Genomic DNA, 23,212 nt, shown 5'->3' on the forward strand with positions numbered 1-23,212 from the left:
CTCCCTCCCTTCCTTCCTTCATGGAGTTGAATTTATTACTTATTGTAATATGGGAGGAAACCACCTATGGGTGGATATTTATGGTGTTTTGTGGTATGGTTAAAGGTGGGTCTTTAATTCAGGGATCTGAGTTAGAGTGCAAAGTTCATACATTTTTTTAATTGAGGTATGACACATAATGTATTAGTTTTGGGTGTACAATGGAATGCTTTGATACATGTATTCATATACATGTGTCTTTCTTCAGACACATCTCAAGAGACCTCTTTCTTTAGATACTTTCTTAGTTGGTTAGCCAATAATTCTAGGGAGGGTATTAGTTGAAATTAGTATATTTTCAGTTTAATAAGAGATTAAAGTGAGCATCCTCCAATATTCCAAGTGTTCAATCTCTAATAGGATATTTATATATAAGATTGATAGAAGGGGAGGAAATGTTTTGGAATGGAAGGATCCTGAGATTTCTTCTGTTCTTGATGTCTGTTGGTTATCTGAACACTTATGAATTGAGTTGAGGGGAAAAGATTCATGGTATTTCAAAGTATCAGTTTGTCAGTGGTCCCAGATTTTGCTTTCAGTAACCGTGGTATTTAAGTCCTCAGAACGTAAAGAAACTGGCCTTGGTACAAATTCCTAGGAGATTTTATTAGTGTCATGGAGCCTGGCTGGATACCAAGAGCACTAGGGCATGGTCATCTCTGCCTAGTTCCCTATGTATACATTTTAAATAGGTTTATCTATATGTTAGAGAAAAAGTGCCTTGCCCTTTGTAACATTTCACAGTCTTCTTCTAGTCTCAATTTCTTTCCATCACAGTAAGTCTAAGTGCTACGTATCAGGAAGGAGTCAGACTTACACTACCTCTGTTTTTCCTGGTTTAAAGTTGTTCCTGAAGCCAGCCTCCTGCTTTCTGCCTGCACACATCCTGTTTGGGTTCTTTTATCCAGCATCAGTAGATTAGAAACAGTCCCCAAATCTCAATGATCCCTCATATCAATTCAAGAAAATACCAAGAGTATTATTAGTGTAGATCATCATGTGAGGTTTTGCTATAAGAGATAAGGAAATAAGTCTATAAATCTCTTAATCTGTGAGGAAGATGAAGAAGAATATTAACCAGTATATCTGTGACTCTAAATCCTTACTGCTTTAATCAGGGACCCCAGAGTAATTGACCTCTAGATAATGAAATCTACTCTCAGTTCTCTACGTAAGCAGTTATTTAAATAGTTAGCAGACAGAATAATAAGGCAATTGCCCAGTGCTTTTGAGGTCAGTAGGTTAACTCTACAGAGTTTAATTAAAATTTGATAATAAATGCCTGCTTTAGGCAGGACATTTCATTAGTCTTCTTCATGGCATAGGTGAAATATTCTTTATAATTATTTTCTACCCCTTTTAAATTCTCTTCTCATGAAGCAGGCTTCTTATTACTAATTAGGATTCCCACGCTGGAGAAGGAGATTCCCCGAAGCAGCCTCCTCATTAGAAAGGGATAGCACTGTAAAAGAATAAGTTAGTATTCTGCCAACTTAGTTTTTAAATGTCTGCACAATGAAGCCAAAAAGTATTATAAAAAAAAAAACCCACTCTGGCAATGGCTATGATAAAATTTCAGTCACATTCTTTTGATATTAAGAAGATAAGGTATAAATTATTTTTCTTGTTCTTCATTAAAATATGTATGGAACTGAGAAAAATAAGGTTCCTTGGTAAGCAGAATTGTATGTAGATATTAGGTCAATGGGAAGATTAATCTAAAAAGTTCTGTCCTTTTTCTTAGAAAGGTAGGTAGTTCAGAGGAAAAGAATTTCCTTGAGAAGGAAATAAAATCTGTAACCACAGAGTAATTGGGAGGTTTGAATGCTGTGAAACTCTCTAACTCTCTCAGTGCTCTCCCAGGCCTTTCTTTATGCCAATAATGGAACCCTGCTTTCACTCTGCACTCTCGTTCATTTCTATCACTGTCATCTCTGATTTGGATCATTCTTAAGGCCTTCAGAGTCTTCCCAGGCTCCGATCTTTCCTATCCTACTCCATCCTCCACAGTACTGCCCAAACTGTGTCAACTCTCCTCCTCGTGAAATCTGACCAGTTTGATGCATGTCCTAATTCCTTAGTGCTGCATATGACTGACCCTTCACGGTCAGGTCTTAACTTCCGTCTCTGGCCTTACCTGATGCCCTTTGCTCATGGAGCTGTGCTTAAACTACTCTGAAATCTCATGCCTATTTTCTCTTAGAATGACCCTCTCCTCTTCTCTTCTGTATCATAACTATCTCCTCATCTTTTAGGAGCTAAGTCAATCTCCTTTGAGAAGCCTTCCTGGATTCCCCAGGTTAGCACCTCACTGTTATGGCCACACTTACTTTCATACTTCTGTGAGTCTGCATGTTGTACTAAAATCTGTTTGAATTGCTGCCTCTCATGCTGGCTTGACCTCAGAGCAGGGAAGATTGTCATATCCTTGGTGCCCATTTCTCTACAGACATATTCTTGGTACTCAGTAAAATTGGTTGAATGGAATTGAGGATACATTAACTACCTTTGCATCCTCTTGAAGCACTTCATTGCACTTGCCTTCTATTAAAGTTGGTTCACTGACTACATTCATTTTTTGTCATCATCTCTGACTGCACACAGTAGGAGCATAACAAATGCTGAATAAATACATTGGTTCTAATAGCATTGTAGACCTTGTAAGTAAGAGACATGTAATTTTAGATCGCAAAATTCTCTGCAGATTTATTTTCTTGACATTACAGTGACATGTGACAGTGACAAAGAACTTCACATTTTGCGCATTTCTTTGGTCACTTTTCAGCGTTAAAGTGAATCACTCTTCACTGACGATTTTTGTGTGAACCTCCCGGCTCTTCACCCGCAGCTTATTGACCTGGGACTCGGCGATGTCTGCCCGCTCCTCAGCCTCCTCCAGCTCGTGCTGGAGCTTGCGGAACTTAGAGAGGTTGACATTGGATTGTTCCTCCTGAGAAAAGAAATGCATTTGAGAGAACAAGAAAATTTGACATTTTCTGATTCTTATTGCCTTTGTTACCAGAAGCAGCTACAGGATTTGCTTCATGAATGAGAAGGCAGAGGTCCTGTTAGTTGCTGATGTGCTTCTCTGGGGCAGGGCATGCCACATATTCGCCTCTGTGTCAGTGGGCTTCCAACCCCCTGTTCAGTCTCTCTCACTTGACTCTCTTCCTGGCAAACTTAAGATGCTGCAGTGACAACAGGGAGCTCAAAGTAGCAGGAATCTGAATCAGCCTTATTTCTGTGAAACAACCTTTAGAAAGTAGGCACCATGGTAGCACTGGGTGTAGAGAACCTTAAGGAAGGTTTTAGAATTAACAGGATGAGAAAGATAACTGCAGCCAAATGAAAAAGAAATGTTATGAGGTGGCTTTATCATGAAGTTAAATAAGTCTTAGACTTCAGAGCCCTCATTCGCACGGCCTCTATGAGTGCTGGGCATTGCTGGGAGTTGCGTCGTGCTACAGATTGGGAGGGAAGTGGTTGTAACCAAGTGTAGCATTTCTGTACTGCCATGTCTGGAAAACTGCTTGAAGAGGTCTCAGAAGAAATGAATCTCAATCTCTAAGGCTCTAGTAATTAGTGGTAAGATTTTTTCTTTCTAAATAACTATTCATTTTCAAGTCTAACTTTGTATTCCCAATTTTGTGTTCTTTGCCTTGATGAAAGCTGCTTAAATTGTGTGAACTTTAGTCTCCACAAAACCTGGCCCCACTCCTGAACCTTTCTCTCACTGTGGAGGTACTCACAGCCTCTTCAGCTTGTCTCTTATAAGCTTTGACTTTGGTTTGTAATTTGTCCACCAAGTCCTGCAGCCTGAGAACATTCTTGCGGTCCTCCTCAGTCTGAAGTGAAAGAAGTAGCAAGTAGATAGTGTCATTATTCCAAAACAGCTCATTATTTTTATTGTCTTGAAAGAGGTAGGCCTGAAAAATACTGGTCACCTGGTAAGTGAGTTCCTTCACTCTTCTCTCATGTTTCCGAAGACCCTTGACAGCCTCGACATTGCGCTTCTGTTCACTTTCAACCTCATTTTCAAGCTCCCTCACCTGGGAGAGAACAAAGATGTTTAGCCCCTTGGCTGTAACCCAGTGTGAACAGGCTGGGCGTCTGGGAATCAAATGAAGTGGAGACCCACCCTGGCCTCCAGCTTCTGGATCTGCTTCTTCCCGCCCTTCAGGGCCAGCTGCTCAGCCTCGTCCAGGCGGTGCTGCAGGTCCTTCACCGTCTGCTCCAGGTTCTTCTTCATCCGCTCCAGGTGGGCGCTGGTGTCCTGCTCCTTCTTCAGCTCCTCGGCCATCATGGCCGCCTAATGAGCAGTAAAATGAAACAGGTTGAGAGAGCTAAGATAAGATAGCCCGTCAAGATTCTAGCTTGACCACCCCTGCGTGGCCCTCTGCTCACGTCAGTGATGGCCTTCTTGGCCTTCTCTTCTGCGTTGCGAGCTTCCTGGACGATGTCCTCCATCTCTCCCTGGAGTTGGGAGATGTCTGTCTCCAGCTTCTTCTTGGTGTTGATCAGGCTGGTGTTCTGGTTCAAATTAATCAAAAAGAAAAGCTCATTTAATTGTAGCTATCTACATTGTCATTTTTACTAGTGTACACAGGCATAAATTATTGATAAGAAATATTCAGTATAAAAGTGAAATCAAAAGTAGATTTTAAGTTTATGGCTTATTTTCTATCTGCCTATATCTGTGAATAAAAATTCTCTTAAATTCTTCCAGATGAAAATTAATTTTTGATATCAATGTATTTGACTACTATCAGTGGCTGCTTATAATTACAAAGCACAATCACTGCCCCAAGAAAAAATTTGAAGTGCTGCAGGTAGCACCACACAGCTCTTGACAAATGAATCATTAATTTTTAGTTGTTTGTTCACATTTGTTGGCTCTGTATGTTAAATGGATAAATAGCATCATTATTGGTACAAAAATGAACCAAGAATCGCTTATGTTTTTGGAAAGTTGGCAGTATTTAAAATAGTCAATCAAGTCAAAGGTATTAATGAGTAAGGAAAATGTGGCATTTTAACTTCTTTCTAAAATTATTTTGTAGTATGTGATTTTAACTTTTCCATGATTGCTATTTTCATATATTGCAACTCAAAGTATGCAATGATATATACTTATTATAAAAAAATAGTAGGACATATAAATTAGCAAAAAAGAAACAAAGAATAATTATTGTACCTTCACTACCTAGTGATAACTATTGATTAACACTTTTGTTTATACTTCTGGATGTTTCCTGAATATTTTTAACAAAAAGAAGCATGCTTTGTATATTATTATTAAGTTGCTGTTTTTGCTTACTGTATTGTGAACATCTTTCCATGGCAATAAATTCATGAATACTACAATGGCTGCTGATTAGCCATTGTGAGGATATACCGCCCTTAATGTAACAATCCATTATAAACAACAAATGGTGACTAACAGTAATGGTGGCCTTCATGCATTTGATTTGTTTATCCCCTTTGCAGCTTAGAGTTACAAGACAAGATGGTTACCAGTGTTGTAAATATGACTATTAGGAGGTCTTCTGTGTTTTTTATTACAAAAGTTTTAGAACTCTAATTTCAAATTAACATGATTATGCCAGTCCATATATACACTTGTGAACCAGCTGGGTCCCAGTGCACATTTACTGATGGACATTTTCCAGAACTCCTGGGAGGGACACTTGCCAAGGTTACTCCTTACTGTATAATAGACTTATCCTCTTCAGTTGTCCTCAGCTTCAGGGAGTGCATTTGCTCAACCATAGTCGTAAACCTTACCTGTGTGTGCAGGAGCTGCACACGCTCACTGGCATCCAGAAGCTCTTGCTCTGCCACTCGCCTGCTCCTCTCTGTTTGTTCCAGTGACGCCCTCAGCTCTTCAGTCTCAGCCTGCATCAGGTTGGCTCTACGCTCAACCATGGCCAGCTGTTCCTTAAGGTCATCCTGACCTCTGATGGCATCATCCAGATGGAGCTGAGTGTCCTACATGGAAAGAGAAAATGACTCTTACTCATGCTCCAATTAAAGCAAATACAAATTTAGGGTCATGTACACACGCTGATCTTAACAACCTAGAGTATGTTTAGGTAGGAAAAAATCTCCAAGTCTTTGTAGCCTTCAGTAGCAATTCTATTCAAAAGAACATAATGTTACATTATCTTACATCCTGAATCATGAAAAAAATACCATGACTAAAGCTACAAAATTTTGGATTAGGAAAGTATCCTTAGAGATGAGATAACCTAATCGTGTTAATCAAATACAGATATACATATTAAATATACATATATTTATCTACATTAAACACATACAGACCACATAAATGAAGTGATTTATGTGGTGGCATTTAGATAAACTCATCACTTCCTGTGCCTCCCAATCCCTCACCACTTTGTCTTCTTTTCAGTTGACAAAGTAATTTCTGTTTGGACTTTCAAGAATTTAACTATTTTTCAGCAGTGTACATAAAATTTCCAACTGATTACTATATTATTTAAGTGATTTATGGCATATAGTCCTTCTAAAATATTAAAATTAGAGCTACACAATTACTCCCAGATTGTGTATTACCACATTTGTTTATCCCGGTTTACCTTCAGTATTCCTTGTGTGTTTCTAAGATTCTTTATTGCCTCAGTAGCCTGGCGGTTGGCGTGATTCAGCTGAATTTCCATTTCATTGAGGTCTCCCTCCATCTTCTTCTTGATTCTCAGGGCATCATTCCTGCTCCTGATCTCAGCATCAAGGGTGCTCTGCATTGACTCCACGACTCTGAGATGGTTCCTCTTTAGCTGGTCAATTTCTTCATCTTTTTCAGCAATTTTCCGGTCAATCTCAGATTTCACCTGATTTAACTCAAGTTGGATGCGAAGGATTTTGCCTTCTTCATGCTCAAGAGATGCCTTTTAAAAAAGCAACATTTAAATTACCTAAAGGGCTTTTTTTTTTTTTTTGCACATTATGATGATTTTCTCAAGAAGGCATTAGAAAAACTCAGACTTCCATATATCTTAGTTTAGCCTGTTAGTTCTACATTCCCAAGGTATAATTCAGTATTTTTTACTAAATAACATGAGTTATCTCCTGAAAGTTTGCAACATAATAAATGTCAGTTGCTATTCATTTTTCAATTTATATTATAATGCATAGGTGAGCCAATGAAACACATACCTCTGCTTCCTCTAGAGCAGCCTGTAGTTCACCTTTCTCTTGATCTATTTGTTTCTTTACTTTCTCCAGTTCATGGATATGCTTTCCTCCCTCTGCTATTTGCTCGGTCATGTCAGAAATCTCCTCTGTAGTTTAATAATAAAATACCAAATTCAGTTAAGAAAAATGAAAAATTGTTAAGATCCCTACCCACCATTTTTGAAATACAGTGATTACAAAGACTCACGCTGCAAGTTCTTATTTTCTCTCTTTAGCGTCTCAAGTTGATCTAGGGACTCCTCGTAGGCATTCTTGACCTTGAACAGCTCATTACTGAGAGAACGGGACTCCTTCTGGGAGGCCTCAAGTTCAGCCTGAGTTTCCTCATACTTCTGTTTCCATTCTGATAGGACCTGGAAGTACACCGGGACTAAGCCTCTGTAATCGAGAATCATGTCAGTGTCCCCATGGGAATCTGCTCACTGGGAGCTACCTTGTCAAAGTTCCTTTGCTTCTTATCGAGGGCCGCGCAGGCCGCGTTAGACCTCTCCACATCCAGCATGAGGTCCTCCACTTCGTTCTGGAGCCGCTGCTTGGTCTTCTCAAGGGAGGCGCACTTGGCATTGACGGCTTCCACATGTTCCTCAGCATCCTGCAGACGCTGGGCCAGCTTCTTCCTGAAAAGTTGGTCAGTGTGAGTGACCAAGAGCAGAGTCAAAGTTACCACAGTGAACTTTCTAAAGCTGCTGATGAGGAAAGTGTATCTTCCCCAAGATTTCTTGCTCCTTTGTCTAAAAGTTGTTATGATTTTTTAAAATATCCTCAGCACCCATTTTCTCTCTTCTGGAATTCTATTTTTCCTGGTGAATTCGCCTTTATCTTGGGGGTTGTCAAACAAATTTATGAGACCGTTTTTGTGTGTGTTTGGTGGTGGTGGTGATATGAGGCACGGAGGTTATGAAGAAACATCTTAGCAGAGTGAGCAATGTGCGGACGTGAAGGTGGAAGAAGTGACACCCGTGAACAGGAGGCGTATCACTGAAGAAGCTTAACATTGAATAGGATCCTTAAACATTTTCTAGCACGGTCCTCTTTACCAGTGAGGAAACTGTGGCCCAGAGAGATGTGTTCAGTGTCATACAATTAATAACTTTCTGGGCTTGGTCACCCCTGATAATAAATATTATTCCATTATTACCCTTCTCAGATACCCTCCGAAGTCTTACTGCCCCCTTCACCAGCCCACATGCTTGTGTCCGGGGTGCTCCTTCTGCGAATGCTTGTCAAGCCCGTCATTCTGTCTGATTCCAACAACCACTGCGGTAAATCAGATTTAGGGAAACTTCCTTTGCTGAGAATAAAATGATTATTTTCCTTCCATGTGGAACTCCCATGAGTTTAATTCCACAAACAGTGTGTGTGATTAGCTGTCAGGTAAGTGATGACAGAGTATGATAGCCCCGTTCTGAACTTCTAATACTCCAGGTTAGGAAAAACTGATTATTATTATTTATCATACTCATAACAATGTACCAGATAAGTGTTGATGTCTGTTTCTCTTTATATTAAAGGAAATTAATTTACTTAATTCATGATGAATATGCTGGTAATTATTAATTCATTTTGGTGGAAAAAAACTTAAGATGCTTTTGGAATAGGCCAGAATGGAGAGAGGGCTCTGGTCCTGGCCCATTCTTTAGTGGACATAAATTAGGCTGTCAGAAGGAAAATGTGGTGGAATTCACCACTCTATAATCAAACAGGCTGAAATCCTTCGTCTGTCTCCATGGAATAGTCTCTGTAATTTTTCCTTCATTGTTTTTAAACTTTTACTTCTTTCTGTCCCCCTAACTAAGAGCCCGTACTTGGCCTCCTCCAGCTCCTCCGTGCGCTGGATGGCGTCCGTCTCATATTTGGTCCTCCACTGGGCAACCTCACTGTTGGCCTTGGACATTGACCTCTGCAGCTCGGCCTTGGCTTCCTGCTCCTCCTCGTACTGTTCCCGCAGCAGGTCACAGTCGTGCCGGGCCGACTGTAGGGCGTGGGCCAGAGCACTCTTGGCCTGGACCAACCAAAAAGTGCACAACGTAAGTTTATGTTCTGATCATTGGTATTCTCTATGTGAAGTTCAATAGTGTGTCATGCTGCCAAGTTCAAGTGATTGAAAATACCAGCTGGAGAATCCTCACCTTAATCTCCTCTTCTAGCTGCCTCTTTAATTCCTCAATCTGTTGCGTAAATGCTTGTTTGCCTCTGGATAGCTGAGACACCAGAGTTTCCTTCTCATCTAGCTGTCGTGCAAATTCACCTTAAAACATATAGTGATTTAGTTATGTGGTCTAGATGAAGAGTAGTTTAAAGAGTGAAATAATATCATAACTCTCTTACTTCAATTTCATACGAGAAGGAGAATAACAAGAGGTCTGATGCTGTTGAGAAATTTATTTCTTGTTTTTTCAAAAATGTGGGAGCTGTCTTTGTAGTCAGAGATTTGGGTGGGGGAGGGGGGTGTTGAGTAATGCTGATACAACAAAAATCTCTACACCTCAAGGAGCTTAATTTTTTTTTCCCCCAATTATAGCTTATACTCATTGTACCATCTCACAATAAAAGGATGGAGAAATAACAGATCAATGATAGATGGCTGTATAAGGCCAAAGAAGGGATTTGTGTTTGATAGGTCTACACGGGTGGAGGCTCGCATCTCGTTCCTCACAGCTCCACGTTTACTGACCGGATTCTGTGTGTAAACGTGCCTTCTGGGCTGACAGTTCGTTGATTAATCGCTGGTGCTCCTCTTCTTTGGTTTTCACTTCACTAAGCTGGTCCTCTAGTGTGTGGCACATCTTCTCCAGGTTTCCCTGTGGTGGGAAGTAGAAAACAGGAAAAGATGATCTGCTTCTCTTTCTAAGTCTGAGATTTGGAGATCTATGACAACTGGTGGAAAGGGGCTAGACTTTGTTTAGTTTGCTGTCTGCTTCAGAGCCCTGTAAGGTGCCTTGGCTGTAGAGGCACATAATTTAGGCCAAATGAATAAATACGTTATTGTGAAAATCAGATTTTTCTTTTGGAAAACCAGAACATTGTTTAAATTCTGCATTATACAGAGTATGTGTTTTAGATACTTCTTTTCTGTAATTGCCTTTCACGGTAATAGTGACAAAGTTTAAAGGGATTTCTACAAAGAAGGTATGCAGACTGAAATGATTCAGTTCAACATAGTGATAGTTAAGAATAATTTCAAAGTTTGAATTAGCACTTTAAGTTTGAACACTTAGATTAGGTATAATCATGTAAAACTCAATCATTTTGAGTTGTTGAAAATAAAGATGAAAGGGGACAAGTTAGTACAGACCTTGGCTTTGGAGACGGTCTCCATGTTGCTGGCCAAGTCGTCAATCTCCATCTTCAGCTCACTCTTCTCCTTCTCCAGCTTCTGCTTGACCCTCTGCAGGTTGTCGATCTGCTCCCCCAGCTCGGCCACGCTGTCCGCGTGCTTCTTCCTCAGCGCGGCCGCCGTGGCCTCGTGCTGCAGGGTGGCCTCCTCCAGGTCCCGGCGCATTTTCTGGAACTCGGCCTCCCGCTTCTTGTTCATCTCGATCTGGGCTGAAGTTGCCCCACCGGCTTCTTCCAGCCGCTCGCTGATCTCCTCCAGTTCCCGGGTGAGGTCAGAGCGCTGCTTCTCTGCTTTGGCCCGGGAGGCCCGCTCTGCCTCGATTTCCTCCTCCAGCTCCTCGATGCGGGCCTGGCATGGGGAAAGGCTCAAAGTTAAGAGCTCCTTGGTGGTAGGAATTTTTTTGTCATTTTGGATGAGACTGATGGAAATCACATACTTACCTGCAACTCCTTGATCTTCTTCTGCAGCTGCATCGCAAGGGCCTGTTCATCTTCAATCTTGCTTTGCAGATTGCTCATCTCAAATTCTTTCCTGTTAGAAGAGCAACACGTTAGCTCTCCGTCCGTCCTCCTACCAGTCTTCTTTCCTCTGTGTAATTGATTATCTTTATACTGCTGGTGTTGACGACGTGAGTAGGACATGCTTTACAAGTCAGTAGTGTACCATTTTCATTACAGACAAAAGTCAAAGATGACATTGTTTTTCTTCTGTGTGCCATGAAGTAATATTTTAGAGACCCAGACAAGAAGCAGGTTACAGTTGAATTCTATCATACTCACTTTTTGAGTTTCTCATCAAGTTGCTGTTTGTCATTTTCTATATCCATTGTGGATTCTTGGGCCAATTTTAGGTCACCCTCCAGTTTCCTCTTGGCTCTCTCTAGGTCCATGCGCAGTTTCTTTTCTTGCTCCAAGGACCCTTCAAGCTTAATATAAATGTCAAGTCAAAAGGATTGCTTAGCTTCCTTTTCAAGAAAATAATTTCCTTGATAATCCTAGACTTACGTCATCCACTTGCTGCTCTAGCTTGGTTTTAGCTTTGGTCAGGGTGTTGACTTTGTCCTCTTCTGCCTGTAGGTCATCCAGGGTCTGCTGGTGGGCCTCCTGGAGGGCCTTCTTCTCCTTGGTCAGCTTTGCGATGGTTTCATCCAGTCCTGCCATCTCTTCTGTGAGGTTTTTCACCTTTAGATTTAAACAAATTACAAGAATGTTAATGATGTCCTGTTGTCTTGATGAATATTAGGATAACTTCAACCTGATATGAAAAATGGAAACTGAAAGGTAACCCAGGCCTATGTAGCTGAAAAATATAGGCGCTAATGGGCAAAGTAAATAGATAGGAATGGTGAAGAAAAGAGAGATGCCATAATTATGACAATATTGTCCTTTCATATATAATAATTTTAAGATTAAACTTTCAGTTAAGAGACATCAGTAACAAGTTAGCACTTGTAAATACACTAAAGTGAATCATGATTTTTACCTTGTTCTCTGTGGCATGCTTCTCCTTCTCAACCTTGGCCAGTGTCAGCTCAAGGTCATCTATGTCTTTCTTCAGCTCTGAGCATTCGTCCTCCAGCTTCCTCTTCTTGGCCGTCAGCTCAGCGTTGATCTCTTCCTCATCCTCGGCTCTCTCAGTCACCTCCTTGATCTTGGCCTCCAGGTGGATTTTGGTTTTAATTAGCTGATCACATCTTTCCTCTGCATCAGCCAAGCTATCTGCTTCCTAAAGGGAGAAATTAAACGTATTCATTTCTTTAAGCTATATCTGCAAATGCACAACAACTTATTAAAAGGGAGAAACTTCAGTGACTCAACCAGTTTGGTCAGCACATATGCCAGCTAACTTACCAAGTTTTAAAAATTATGTGGACAAAATGTTAGTAATTGCAATTTGCTGATTAAGTATAATAATAGATTTCCTCCAAATATTCATGTGTGGAAGATCAAGTCAGTAAAATTAGCCTTTTGGCAAAATCTGTACCTTTACTACTTGGGAAAAGTCACTTTTAATTCTCACAGTTGAGGGGAGATGAATTTAGCCTTTTTTCTGCAGTGGTACAAACAACGTAACTACTATTTTATACACAAAAAATATGTACTGAGAAGAAAACAATATAAAATCTCAGAGAAGGGTCTAAGGGAAGAAAATGTTTATGGATATTTTTATGACTTTGCTCACTGATGACTGAACTACGTATGAATGTGCGTCGAACATAAGCAGAGTATGATTTGTGATCCTGCTTCTGTTCTTCTTCAGTCTGAGTTAAACAATTACAACACATGTTTCAGTGGAAACCATTTATTTATAAACCTTAAGTTAAAAAAATTCTCATATCCAGTTCGTGGCTGGATGATATGTGGTTGAACTGTGCAATGTATAATACTCACAGATTGAACTTGGAGTTGTAAGTCATTTTTCTCTTGCATCAGAGTAACCATTTTCTCTTCAAGTTCTTTCCTCTTTGCCTCTGACTTTGCGAGATCTTCTTTGGTCTTCTCAAATTCTTCCTTCATGTTGGCCATCTCCTTCTCTGCCTCTGCACTCTTGAGGAGGGGCTTGATCTTGAAATACAGCTTCATCCAGGGCCAGTGCTTCACATTCATGAAGGCACGGATATTGTACTGGATACAGAAGATGGACTCTCTGTAGGAAAGAAAAAAGATGCAAATGAAGAAACGTGTGGAAAGTGACCATCCCTCAACAAAAGTAATAACTGCATTGGATTCAGCTGTGAAAATGTGAAGAAGCAGGCCTTGTCCTTGGTTCCTCACCTCCTCTCCATCATCTTCCTGAACTCCACCCTCATCAGGAACCCTCTGCACATGGCTTGAGTGCGTGTGATGAGCTGAGCCAGCTTTTCATCTCGCATCTCCTCTAGAGCTCCCAACAGGCCAGCTTTAAAGAAAACCTTGCCAAAGAACAAGTTAAATGTGTGATTTCCACTCATAAGAAAGCCCTAAGGTGATGAATTGCGATACATAGAAATTAGGGTTGATAGTACCTTGGTGTGACCAAATTTGTACTGGGTGTGGTCAATGTCGATAGACCCCAGAAGCTTCTCGGAAGCCTTCTTGCTGTCAATGAACTGACCGTCTGGGATGGCACTTGCATTTAGAACCTTGTATCTGTCAGAATGAAAAAAATACTAAAATGTGGTTTTTCTTCACTGAAGATAAAGGTGAAACTCTTTGTAGCTATCATTTAAAAAATAATGGATTGAGTTTTGGAGAAAAATAATTCCATTAAAACAATCAAACAATGCCTTTTGTAAAACTTGAGAAGATATGATGTAAAACTTAGGATAATATAAACCTAGCCTTCTTTCTTTTATGATAACCTTTCAAGTGATCGAAGTTCACTTTTCAAGGAAAAGTTTAAAAAGTATTTGAACTATGTGGCAGTTTTCATACAGACAAACACATTGAAAAGGAAAAATAATGAGATACAAACCTCTGTTTGAAGTCTGCATAGAGGATCCTGCTGGGGAAGCCCTTCCTGCAGATGCGGATGCCCTCCAGCACTCCATTACAGCGCAGCTGGTGCAGGACCAGTTCATGCTCCATGGCCCCTAAAAAAAGAGGTACGTTTTCCATATAATAATAGTCTAATGAGAAGTCACACTGGAGTCTTATTTGGATATCAGGAATGTCTTACCAGGAGTTTTAGTTTCATTGGGGATGATGCAGCGTACAAAGTGGGGGTGAGTGCTCCTCAAGTTGGTCATCAGCTTATTTAAATTCTCCTATAAAACCGTGTGAAAAGTTTTAAAATAATTTCTAGTTATATCTACACGAGAGTCCCTGTCGATCTGTAATTAATGTGCCCCCATTTCACATTTTAATGAGCCATCTCAGTGAGGAACAAAGCATGTTGGCCAAGAGAAATCATGCACATGGAGAGTGGATAGGAAATTATGGATTACTCAAAACCAACCAACTTTAGTTTATTTTTCTCAAGCACTGCCAATCAGAGAAAATTTATACTGAGACTTGGGACCTATGAAGGAGATGTAACTGACTACAGTGGTTGCTTTTTCAGAGAGAGTTTGACTTCATGTGAAATTTGCTTAATGCTGGATCTTTTAGATTTGGGGCTTAAAGAGCAATTGGTTCATTTATCAGAGAGGTTGATGTGAAAAGACACACTGTGAGTCTTCTTTCTGTTTAATTTTTCCTAAGGAATTTTTCAGATTTTTTTTTTAGTACATCACTACTTTCTTCAGTTTCACCAAAGATTTCTTAAAAAAAATTTTAAGTTACAATCATTTCATATTTTTACAAAAATAATCCTCTGGAATTCAAGAATATACTGTACCCTGAAAAGAGCTGACACAGTCTGGAAAGAAGAACCCTTCTTCTTGCCACCTTTCTTTCCACCGCCACCCTCTGAAAAATAAAATAGAAAAATTTAAATTATTTTTAACAGGCTTTTAAGTACTATCCATAGACATCACAACTGCCAGAATTCCCTTTGGAATTTAAATTTGCACTCATCCACTTGTGTCATTTCCTAATTTTTGCATATCTTCTCTTCAACTATAGATTAAGAAAATATAAGCATTGGCTCACACAGTAGGCATTCAGGACAACAACAACAAAACAGCTCTGGGTGAAAAAGTGAAGATGTGGGAAAGGGATGGGACACGTCTACTCCAAGGTGAACAGTCTGTCCCCTGAAGGAAGTGCCAGGAGACAGAGTCGTCATGCCTCCGTAGTGCAACATTTCCTGAAGAACAGGCAAGACTGTGCTTGGTCCCAGGTAGGTGAGCCTCTGATTACCTGCAGGGAAGTCCCATTGCCTAATTGCCTGTACTTTTATTCTGTTACTTACACACCTGTTCTGAGGGGTCTTAAGAGGACAGAACTTCCAGTTTCTCAAGCACTAGTGCCCTGACAAAGGATTTCCTCATTTCCAACTTAGCTGGATCCTTGAGAGACCTAATACTGTTAAAACAGGAGAAAAGAGCTGTGTGACCCCAAGTGAGTGCTCACCTCTCTGAACCTCTGTTTCCTCATTGGTGAAATTAAGTCATGGACAGAAAGATCCACAGTGTCAATTTTAGCTTTAAAACTCTGTGATCTTAAGATTGTGCCACACTTACTACATATACACCTTTTCATTAGCTCCATATTAGCCAGTATTTTCATGTTAGGTTGTGCTATAACTATACCTGTCTCTGAAGAAACTCTAGGAACATGCTAATGATATTAAAAATGACCTTCAGAGCCTGAAGCTGCAGCGAAGAGGAGAGCCAGAGTCTTCAATGCGGACTTCTGGTACAGCCCGACCACAGTCTCATTCAGGGGGTCCTTGTTCTTGTCCAGCCAGCCGACAATGTTGTAGTCCACGGTGCCCGCGTAGTGGATCAGGGAGAAGTGGGCCTCGGGCTTGCCTTTGGCAGGCTTTGGCTTCTGGAAGTTGTTGGACTTCCCAAGATGCTGTTCATAGAGCTTGTTCTTGAAGGAGATGTCTGTGGCCTTGGGGAACATGCACTCCTCTTCCAGGATGGAGAAGATGCCCATAGGCTGAGAGAATGAAAAAGAAGATGATATTTGAATTTTGTCTGCCAATAGAAATAATATGTAACATTATGATCCTGTTTGAGTAAATTCGTCCTTTAATTCCTAGCAGTTAATGAAAACTTAGTCTTTTGTTAATTTAACAAATATTAATGTTGTTCCTATCAAGGTAATCGAAGAGTGTGCTCCTGCATACTTTGCATATTTGCCCCAAAGGCCTTAGAGCAGTATTTCCACAAGTATGAGTTACTAACTGGTTTTGTCAGAAGCACTTGGAAAAAAATATCTCTGTAGGTGAGATTAGTGAAATATATACAATTTTAAGTACTTGTGGTGAGGCTTGGGCTTAATTCAGAGGCTCTGCTTTAAGGTGCTAGAAACTCAAATTGCAAATGCCAGGAGTAATGAATCCAAGGCTGACAAAGAAATAAGGAGTAAAATGTACTCTCCTCTGAGCTCTTTCATAAGGAAAGATGGTTTAAGTGTAAAGTTGAATTGCAAACTGTAGGGAAATGCAGAGTTCTGGACTCGATAGAAGAGATCCAGTCTCGTTTCACTGAATAGCTGCCTCAGGGTTGGCAAAAGGACTTTCCATGATTTTGTTTATATGTAGAAGTCTTGTACCATAGAATATACCAAGTTTTATGATTAAAAAAAAAATAGTGGTCAGCAGTATGATCTGCAATCTGAAAAAGGGAAGCGAACCTTCTCGATGAGCTCGATGCAGGCAGCCAGGTCCATCCCGAAGTCGATGAACTCCCACTCGATGCCCTCCTTCTTGTACTCCTCCTGCTCCAGCACGAACATGTGGTGGTTGAAAAACTGTTGCAGTTTCTCGTTGGTGAAGTTGATGCACAGCTGCTCCAGGCTGTTGAACTAAATAAGCAGAAAACACAAATTGCCGTTCATCTTGTGATACAGCCTCTCTCTGAACGTGGCTTTTCTTGCTTGGCTAGTCTACCTGCCCACCTGCGGAGAAACACGATTGGGAATGCTCTTGACTGAAAGCGGTATCACCGTACACAGAAGTCAAAGAGGTTGTACAGGACGGATGAACCTTGCAAACATTAGGCTAAGTGAAAGAAGGCAGCTTCAAAGGCCATGCATTATATGATTCCGTTTATATGAAATGTCCAGAATAGGCAAATGCAAAGACACAAAAGAAATTAGTGGTTTCTAGGGGCTGGGGGAGAGGGAAGTGGAGAATGACTGCTTAATGGGGAGGGATTTCTCATTGAAGGGATGACAATGTTCTAAAATCAGTTGTCGTGATGGTTGCACAGGTCTGTAAGTATATCAAAAACCTCTGAATTCAGAAATTTAAATAAGTGAACTGTACGGTATGTGAATGATTATCTCAGCAAAACTGTTATTTTAAAACTCTCAGAGTCTACAAGCTTGCACTGTTGTTAGTTCTCTTATTTGAAAACGTGTGGATTGCTCTTCCTGTTCCGTCTTGGTACCAGATTCTCTCTCTTTCCCGTGTCGGCTTGAAAATTTCTGGAAATGCTCTTGTCCGTAAAACTCAGACAATCTCATTCAGTGTCCATCAGTCTACTTATAGAGAAAGGGGAAGACGTGGGACCTCTGGATCAGACACATCCGAGACACTACTGTCAGGAAGGGGACTTTGGTAACCTTCTTCCTAAACTATATGGCTTTAGTCTGTCCTGGGCAGTGGAATTTGAGTGTCTTTATGATGCTGTTTCCATCCTCCGTACCTGCACACGGCAGGGCAGGTAGGAATCTCAGAACTGTTCTTTGCATTTGTCATCGTTTCCCCACTGCCAGTTTGCTGCCGTTGTTGCCTCTTCACCTTCTTCATCATTTACTAGATGCTGACTGTGCTTGGGGACTGTGCTCATGTCTTGAAATTAAGAAACCCAGCGGTAGAAAGATCTCAGGAGTGAGTGTTACCTGGAGTGTTAGGTGTCTTACATGGTAGTTGAACTTGCCCAGCTTTGGGTCGGACACCATTTCCATTAACCAAGTTCACACAGGTCAGAACTGACAGGTAGAATCTGAGCCCAGATCTGTCTCGCCCTAAAATTCACGTCCTTTCGTGGACTTTTGATCTTCTTTCATGTGTCAGTTTACTTTGTAGTGTAGCTGTCTTTCATAGACCTTTTGTAACACAGACCGTGGAAGTAAGATTTGTTAAGTTTTTCTCCTGCGAAATCTGTGCTAACTCACATCAAAGATCTCAAAGCCAGCGATGTCCAAGACCCCGATGAAGTACTGCCGGGGCTGCTTGGTGTCCAGCTGCTGGTTGATGCGGGTGACCATCCACAGGAACATCTTATCATAAACAGCTTTGGCCAGAGCACCCACGGCGTTGTACACCTTCATAGAGAGAGTAATGATCACTGCGTTATTGAAGACATGTCATGAGGACGTCGGGGGTGTGTGATTCATAGTGTCATGCACTTGCCTGCTGCACAGTCTGGCCTTTGGTGACGTACTCGTTGCCAACCTTGACCCTGGGAAAGCAGAGGGCTTTAAGCAGGTCAGCAGAGTTCAGACCCTGGAGATAGGCAGCCTTGTCAGCAACTGCAGAGACACAATTCGAGTATCCAGCATGACATACTGTGGCCTCACAGTTGATAGGGACAGAGTAAGGAGTGAATCATACTGTGTGGGGGTAGATTTGTGTATATGCATCCGAAGCTCAGCTGTAGAGGAGACATGAGTTTCGAATGGGCTTATTTGCCTGTATTCTCTAATTTAGCCCAGATAGAGGTTCACCAGGTACCTTCAGTGCCATCTGGCTCAGCCTGCTCCTCTCGCTGCTTTTGCTTGAATTTCAAGTTCCCGTAGTGCATTCACTGCCCCTGTGAGCTTGTAGATGGCGACCCTTTCATCCGCAGTGAAGCCCAGGATGTCGATGGCGCTCTGCCAGGAGAGATGAGAGGACAGAAGTTGGGCAGAAGGCACCAACTTATTTAGGAGCATTTGTATTATGTCCTTAATCACACCTACAGCAGGTTGTCATCGTCATGCCCAAATGTAAGGAATTGTTTTTTAAAAACTGCACGTGTAACTTACGTCTGTGGCCATCAGCTCTTCTTGGTCATCAATGCTGGGGACTGAGATCTCCCCTTGACTGACGTAGGCGTAGTCGTACGGGTTGGTGGTGATCAGGAGCATTTCTGTGTACGTGGAAAATTCGGTGTATATGTTTCACCTTAGAAGATGCTAATAGAACAATTAGCTTCTAACTTACAAATTTAAGCTCTTACCAATTAGATCTGGCTTCTTGTTAGACATGATCTGGTAAAAAATATGGTAGCTTCTTTCTGCCTTTAGCTGGAAAGTGACTCTAGACTTTTCCAGGAGATCTGCGGTGGAAAGCAGGCGTTGGCGTAGGTGAAAAAAGTATAAAGTTCCTGGAGTGATTTTGGAACCGTGGGTCTCTAGCTAAATCTCCTTGGCATGCTTGAGATTCCAGCTGAACGTCCCCACGAGGTAGATAGTCCACGTTACGACTCTGCAAACGCCGCGCGGTTGCTCTTACTACCTCTAGAAGGGAACTAAAGTTGCCTGGCCCAGGACGTATTCATTCTCACACAGAAGGTCCTTGACATTTGGAATATACCTGATCCTTGATAACTCGGTCCTCTCCTGGGTCTCTTCTCACTTTATACCAGAGGGGTTACTAAGAGCATGTTTATGAAGGCTCGTACTAGGAAGAAATCACATACACTGAACCCATAGGAAACAGATATACTTCTAGTCTTAGCTTTTCCCGAGAAAAATTTGAAATTTGTTCTGAGGCTGGACTACTTCAGACAAGCCCCACGAGCCCTGGCGGTTTCTCCAGAACCGTTAGCTCATGACTGGGGCGGGGGGGTGGGGGGGGATAAAGCCCGCTGCGGGCTGTGGTTGAGACTGGCATTAACCACGGGTGTGCTTGGCAGCAGACTGGTGTCTCACAGGCTCCAGGCTCAGCAGGAGCTGTAGAATGTTCCTCCAAACCATCATTTGCCGTTCTTGGATTCTACTTAGGGGGTCCTGTTACTCACATGTTTCAATATCAGCAGAAGCCAGTTTCCCTGTGGTACCGAAGTGGATCCTGATGAATTTACCCTTGCAAGTGAAAAGGGTGATGTTATATACAAAACTGGAGGCACAGAAGTAAGAAGAGACTGAAATGATAACTGAGACATGCCTCGTTTGGCACTGAAGGGCTGAGAAAGCCTTTCTGTGACCTAGAGACTTACAAAGCGAGAGGAGTTGTCATTCCTCACGGTCTTGGCGTTGCCAAAGGCCTCCAGTAGGGGGTTGGCACTGATGATTTGATCTTCCAGGGTCCCCTGCAAAGGCAAGAAGGCAAGAGCGGTCCTCACTTGTGGGGCTCAGGAGTTTCTCACCTGCCAGCCCAGATTCTGACACGGCGGCCAGACCCACCTGCATTTTGCCACTAGTAGGTTCCTCCTTCCTCTTCTCCCCAGTCACCGCAATTGTTGCAAAGTACTGGATGACGCGCTTCGTGTTCACAGTCTTCCCAGCCCCGGACTCCCCGCTGTCAGACAGTGATCCAATATGTGTGAGAGATTAAGCTCTTGTGACAAATGAAACGACTTTCATCTGCATTCACTGCCTTATTTGCCTGCTTTATATTTCTTGTCAGAGTCTCCTAGGTCTTTCTCTTCATCTAACATGTAGCTCATGGTGTTTCTGGTGCTTTGCACTCAACAGAAGCTGAGACATTCATTCAGTAATCATGTAACGCTTATTTCTTGAGCGCTTAAAATATGCGAGACTCTCTTCTAGGGGCTTAGCCCGGGACTTGAGTGTCCAAGAAGTACCCACTCAATCACTATGTAATAAATGAAGCAATTAGTGCAAAACTCTCTGAAATAATGATGTGTCTGTCAGCTTCCTTAGGCTAAAGACATTCCCAAGTGAGGTCTTTGAAGGAATAAGCATTCCCCAGTAGACCTTGCAAATGAAACACTGGCAACGTTGTCAAACTCCCAACCGTCGGAAGCTGTGTGTGCTCGCTTCCCGGTAACGGGTTCTGGCCGTGTGAGGATGTGGTGGTTTACATCTCCAACTTGCCGGAACATTCTGGAACTTTCAGTACTGGACTAGCAAATGATTTAAATTGGGACATTGTTCTTTTGCATTCAGATGTAACCTAAACTTTATAATATCTAATTGCAGGCTGATCATGCTGTTGGTTTAGTATGGGGGCATGAAGCAATTTCTTGTTTTGGTTTGTCATTTTCCCAGTGTGAGTAAAATAGGAATAAGTCTCATAATATTAATACATACGTGATTAAGATAGACTGATTCTCCCGATCTGGAAGAAAAATAGTGGACAGTCAACATTTATATCATTACACAAAGAACCTTTCTTTAGGTAGACACTGAGAGCATCGTGTGTGTCTAGTTCAATGGAGTTTTTCAATATATTATTATAAAGCTATATGTGATATTATTTTTAAGTCTCAAGTTGGGAAAGAGAGACATTAAAATATTGTCATATTTTAAACTTAGGCACCACTGGAAGTGTGTCCTTTTGATAAAAAAAAAAAAAAAAAAGCAACTTTACAGAGCCACATTCCCTACTTGTCATCTGTAGATTTCAGGCTGTCTGCTGACGGATGCATATAACTGAAAAATACATAATATGCTAAGACTTAGACTCTATTTTATAGTTTAAAGTAGTGTTAATCAGACCAAAGTTCAATTCATATCGCAGATACACACATGCGCACGCATATACACATGTACTCACTTGTATCTCAGGGCCATTGACTGCAACCCTAACTCTGATCAGCCTTCCCCAAAAATGCCATTGGGTCAAATAAAGATCAGGTGAGAGATAGTGCCTGTATCAGAATTAAGTTCTTTAATAGGGGAACAGTAACAATTTCCGTTTGTATGCATGTAGCCCCAAAATATCACTTTCATCAGAGAGAGGATATTGTCTCTGAGATGGTTTCTGACGACTTTAAAGATGTAACAGTACTCTTAAAAGTATCCAGGTTGCAATCAACAGGACACTTAGGTACTAAAATGTTGAACATGTATTTTTCATTTCTATTCAGACAATACACTTCAGCTTGTTTTTGTTAATTAAATGTTTAAAATCATGAATTTCCAAGCAAAGAGACTATCAGCGAGTCACACTTAGTAGGATGGAGCAGTACGTGGTCTGGTGGAGTCATGGGGGTGGAATCAGAAGAACTGAATGTTAGTTCCCGCTTGACAGTGTGGACCTCACTGTTGTTTTGTCCCCTCTTCTGTGCTACTGGGAGGTTGGATTCAATTATTTCCAAAGCCCTTTTTTGCTTTACCATTTTGTGATTATAGGTGGTAAAATAATTCATATGGAAAATATTTGAACCACTCACCAGTCAGCATGAACTGATAGGCGTTGTCAGAGATGGAGAAGATGTGGGGCGGGGCCTCCTGGCGCTTTTTGCCTCGGTAGGCAGCCACCACCTCTGCGTTGTACACTGGCAGCCACTTGTAGGGGTTGACAGTGACGCAGAACAGGCCTGAGTAGGTCTGCACCAAAAGAAATAGAAAAGAAATTAATTATTTCATGGGGACCTTAGGAATGTGCTGTTTTTCAAAATATGAGCGACGTGCATGAGCAGAAGAAGTCCATGAGAATGAACTCACGTAGATCATCCAGGCTGCGTAACGCTCTTTGAGGTTGTACAGCACCGCGGGCTCGTGCAGGTGGGTCATCATGGCCATGTCCTCGATCTTGTCATATTTCGGAGGGTTCATGGGGAAGACTTGGTCTTCTTTCACAGTTACTGTCTGTCAAGTCAAGAAAGAGAAGCCAGGTCAAAAAACTATGTGTCAGCTCCCTTACCTGAAGATGAGGCCCTGTCTCATCGCCTGCAGATGGTTTACTTACCGCTCCAGCTTCAGTCTTGGCTGTCACCTTCCCCCCTTCCCTGCTCTGCACGGTCGCTTTCACAAAGGACTCCTTGGGGTCCACCACAAAGACTGATGTCTTGGCATCAAAAGGCTTATTCTGGGCCTCGATGCGCTCCTTTTCAGACTTTCGGAGGTAAGGAGCAGCCTCCCCAAAGACAGCCATTTCCTGATCTGAACTCATGGCTGCAGATTACTG

At 41.6% G+C, this 23,212-nt stretch overlaps 1 protein-coding gene across 1 annotated transcript; it reads right to left on the reverse strand.

The window, feature by feature from the left end:
- Window positions 1-2,718: 2,718 nt before the first annotated feature.
- On the reverse strand, window positions 2,719-23,212 carry LOC102507826 (myosin-4). The gene is given in 39 exon segments (XM_032498791.1): window positions 2,719-2,989; window positions 3,789-3,884; window positions 3,984-4,088; window positions 4,178-4,348; window positions 4,444-4,569; window positions 5,824-6,027; window positions 6,639-6,947; window positions 7,216-7,340; window positions 7,442-7,607; window positions 7,688-7,871; window positions 9,060-9,256; window positions 9,384-9,502; window positions 9,929-10,055; window positions 10,550-10,939; window positions 11,032-11,122; window positions 11,371-11,516; window positions 11,596-11,772; window positions 12,074-12,316; window positions 12,982-13,237; window positions 13,366-13,502; window positions 13,596-13,719; window positions 14,045-14,162; window positions 14,249-14,336; window positions 14,909-14,979; window positions 15,813-16,119; window positions 16,819-16,989; window positions 18,307-18,456; window positions 18,545-18,663; window positions 18,866-18,935; window positions 18,937-19,005; window positions 19,159-19,262; window positions 19,353-19,451; window positions 20,136-20,199; window positions 20,334-20,426; window positions 20,521-20,635; window positions 21,391-21,418; window positions 22,476-22,632; window positions 22,750-22,893; window positions 22,994-23,212. Coding segments are annotated over 39 exon segments (5,817 nt in total). The 5' UTR covers window positions 23,198-23,212; the 3' UTR covers window positions 2,719-2,836.

The sequence above is a fragment of the Camelus ferus genome, chromosome 16 (genome assembly GCF_009834535.1).
Source record: "Camelus ferus isolate YT-003-E chromosome 16, BCGSAC_Cfer_1.0, whole genome shotgun sequence".
NCBI classification, from domain to species: domain Eukaryota; kingdom Metazoa; phylum Chordata; class Mammalia; order Artiodactyla; family Camelidae; genus Camelus; species Camelus ferus.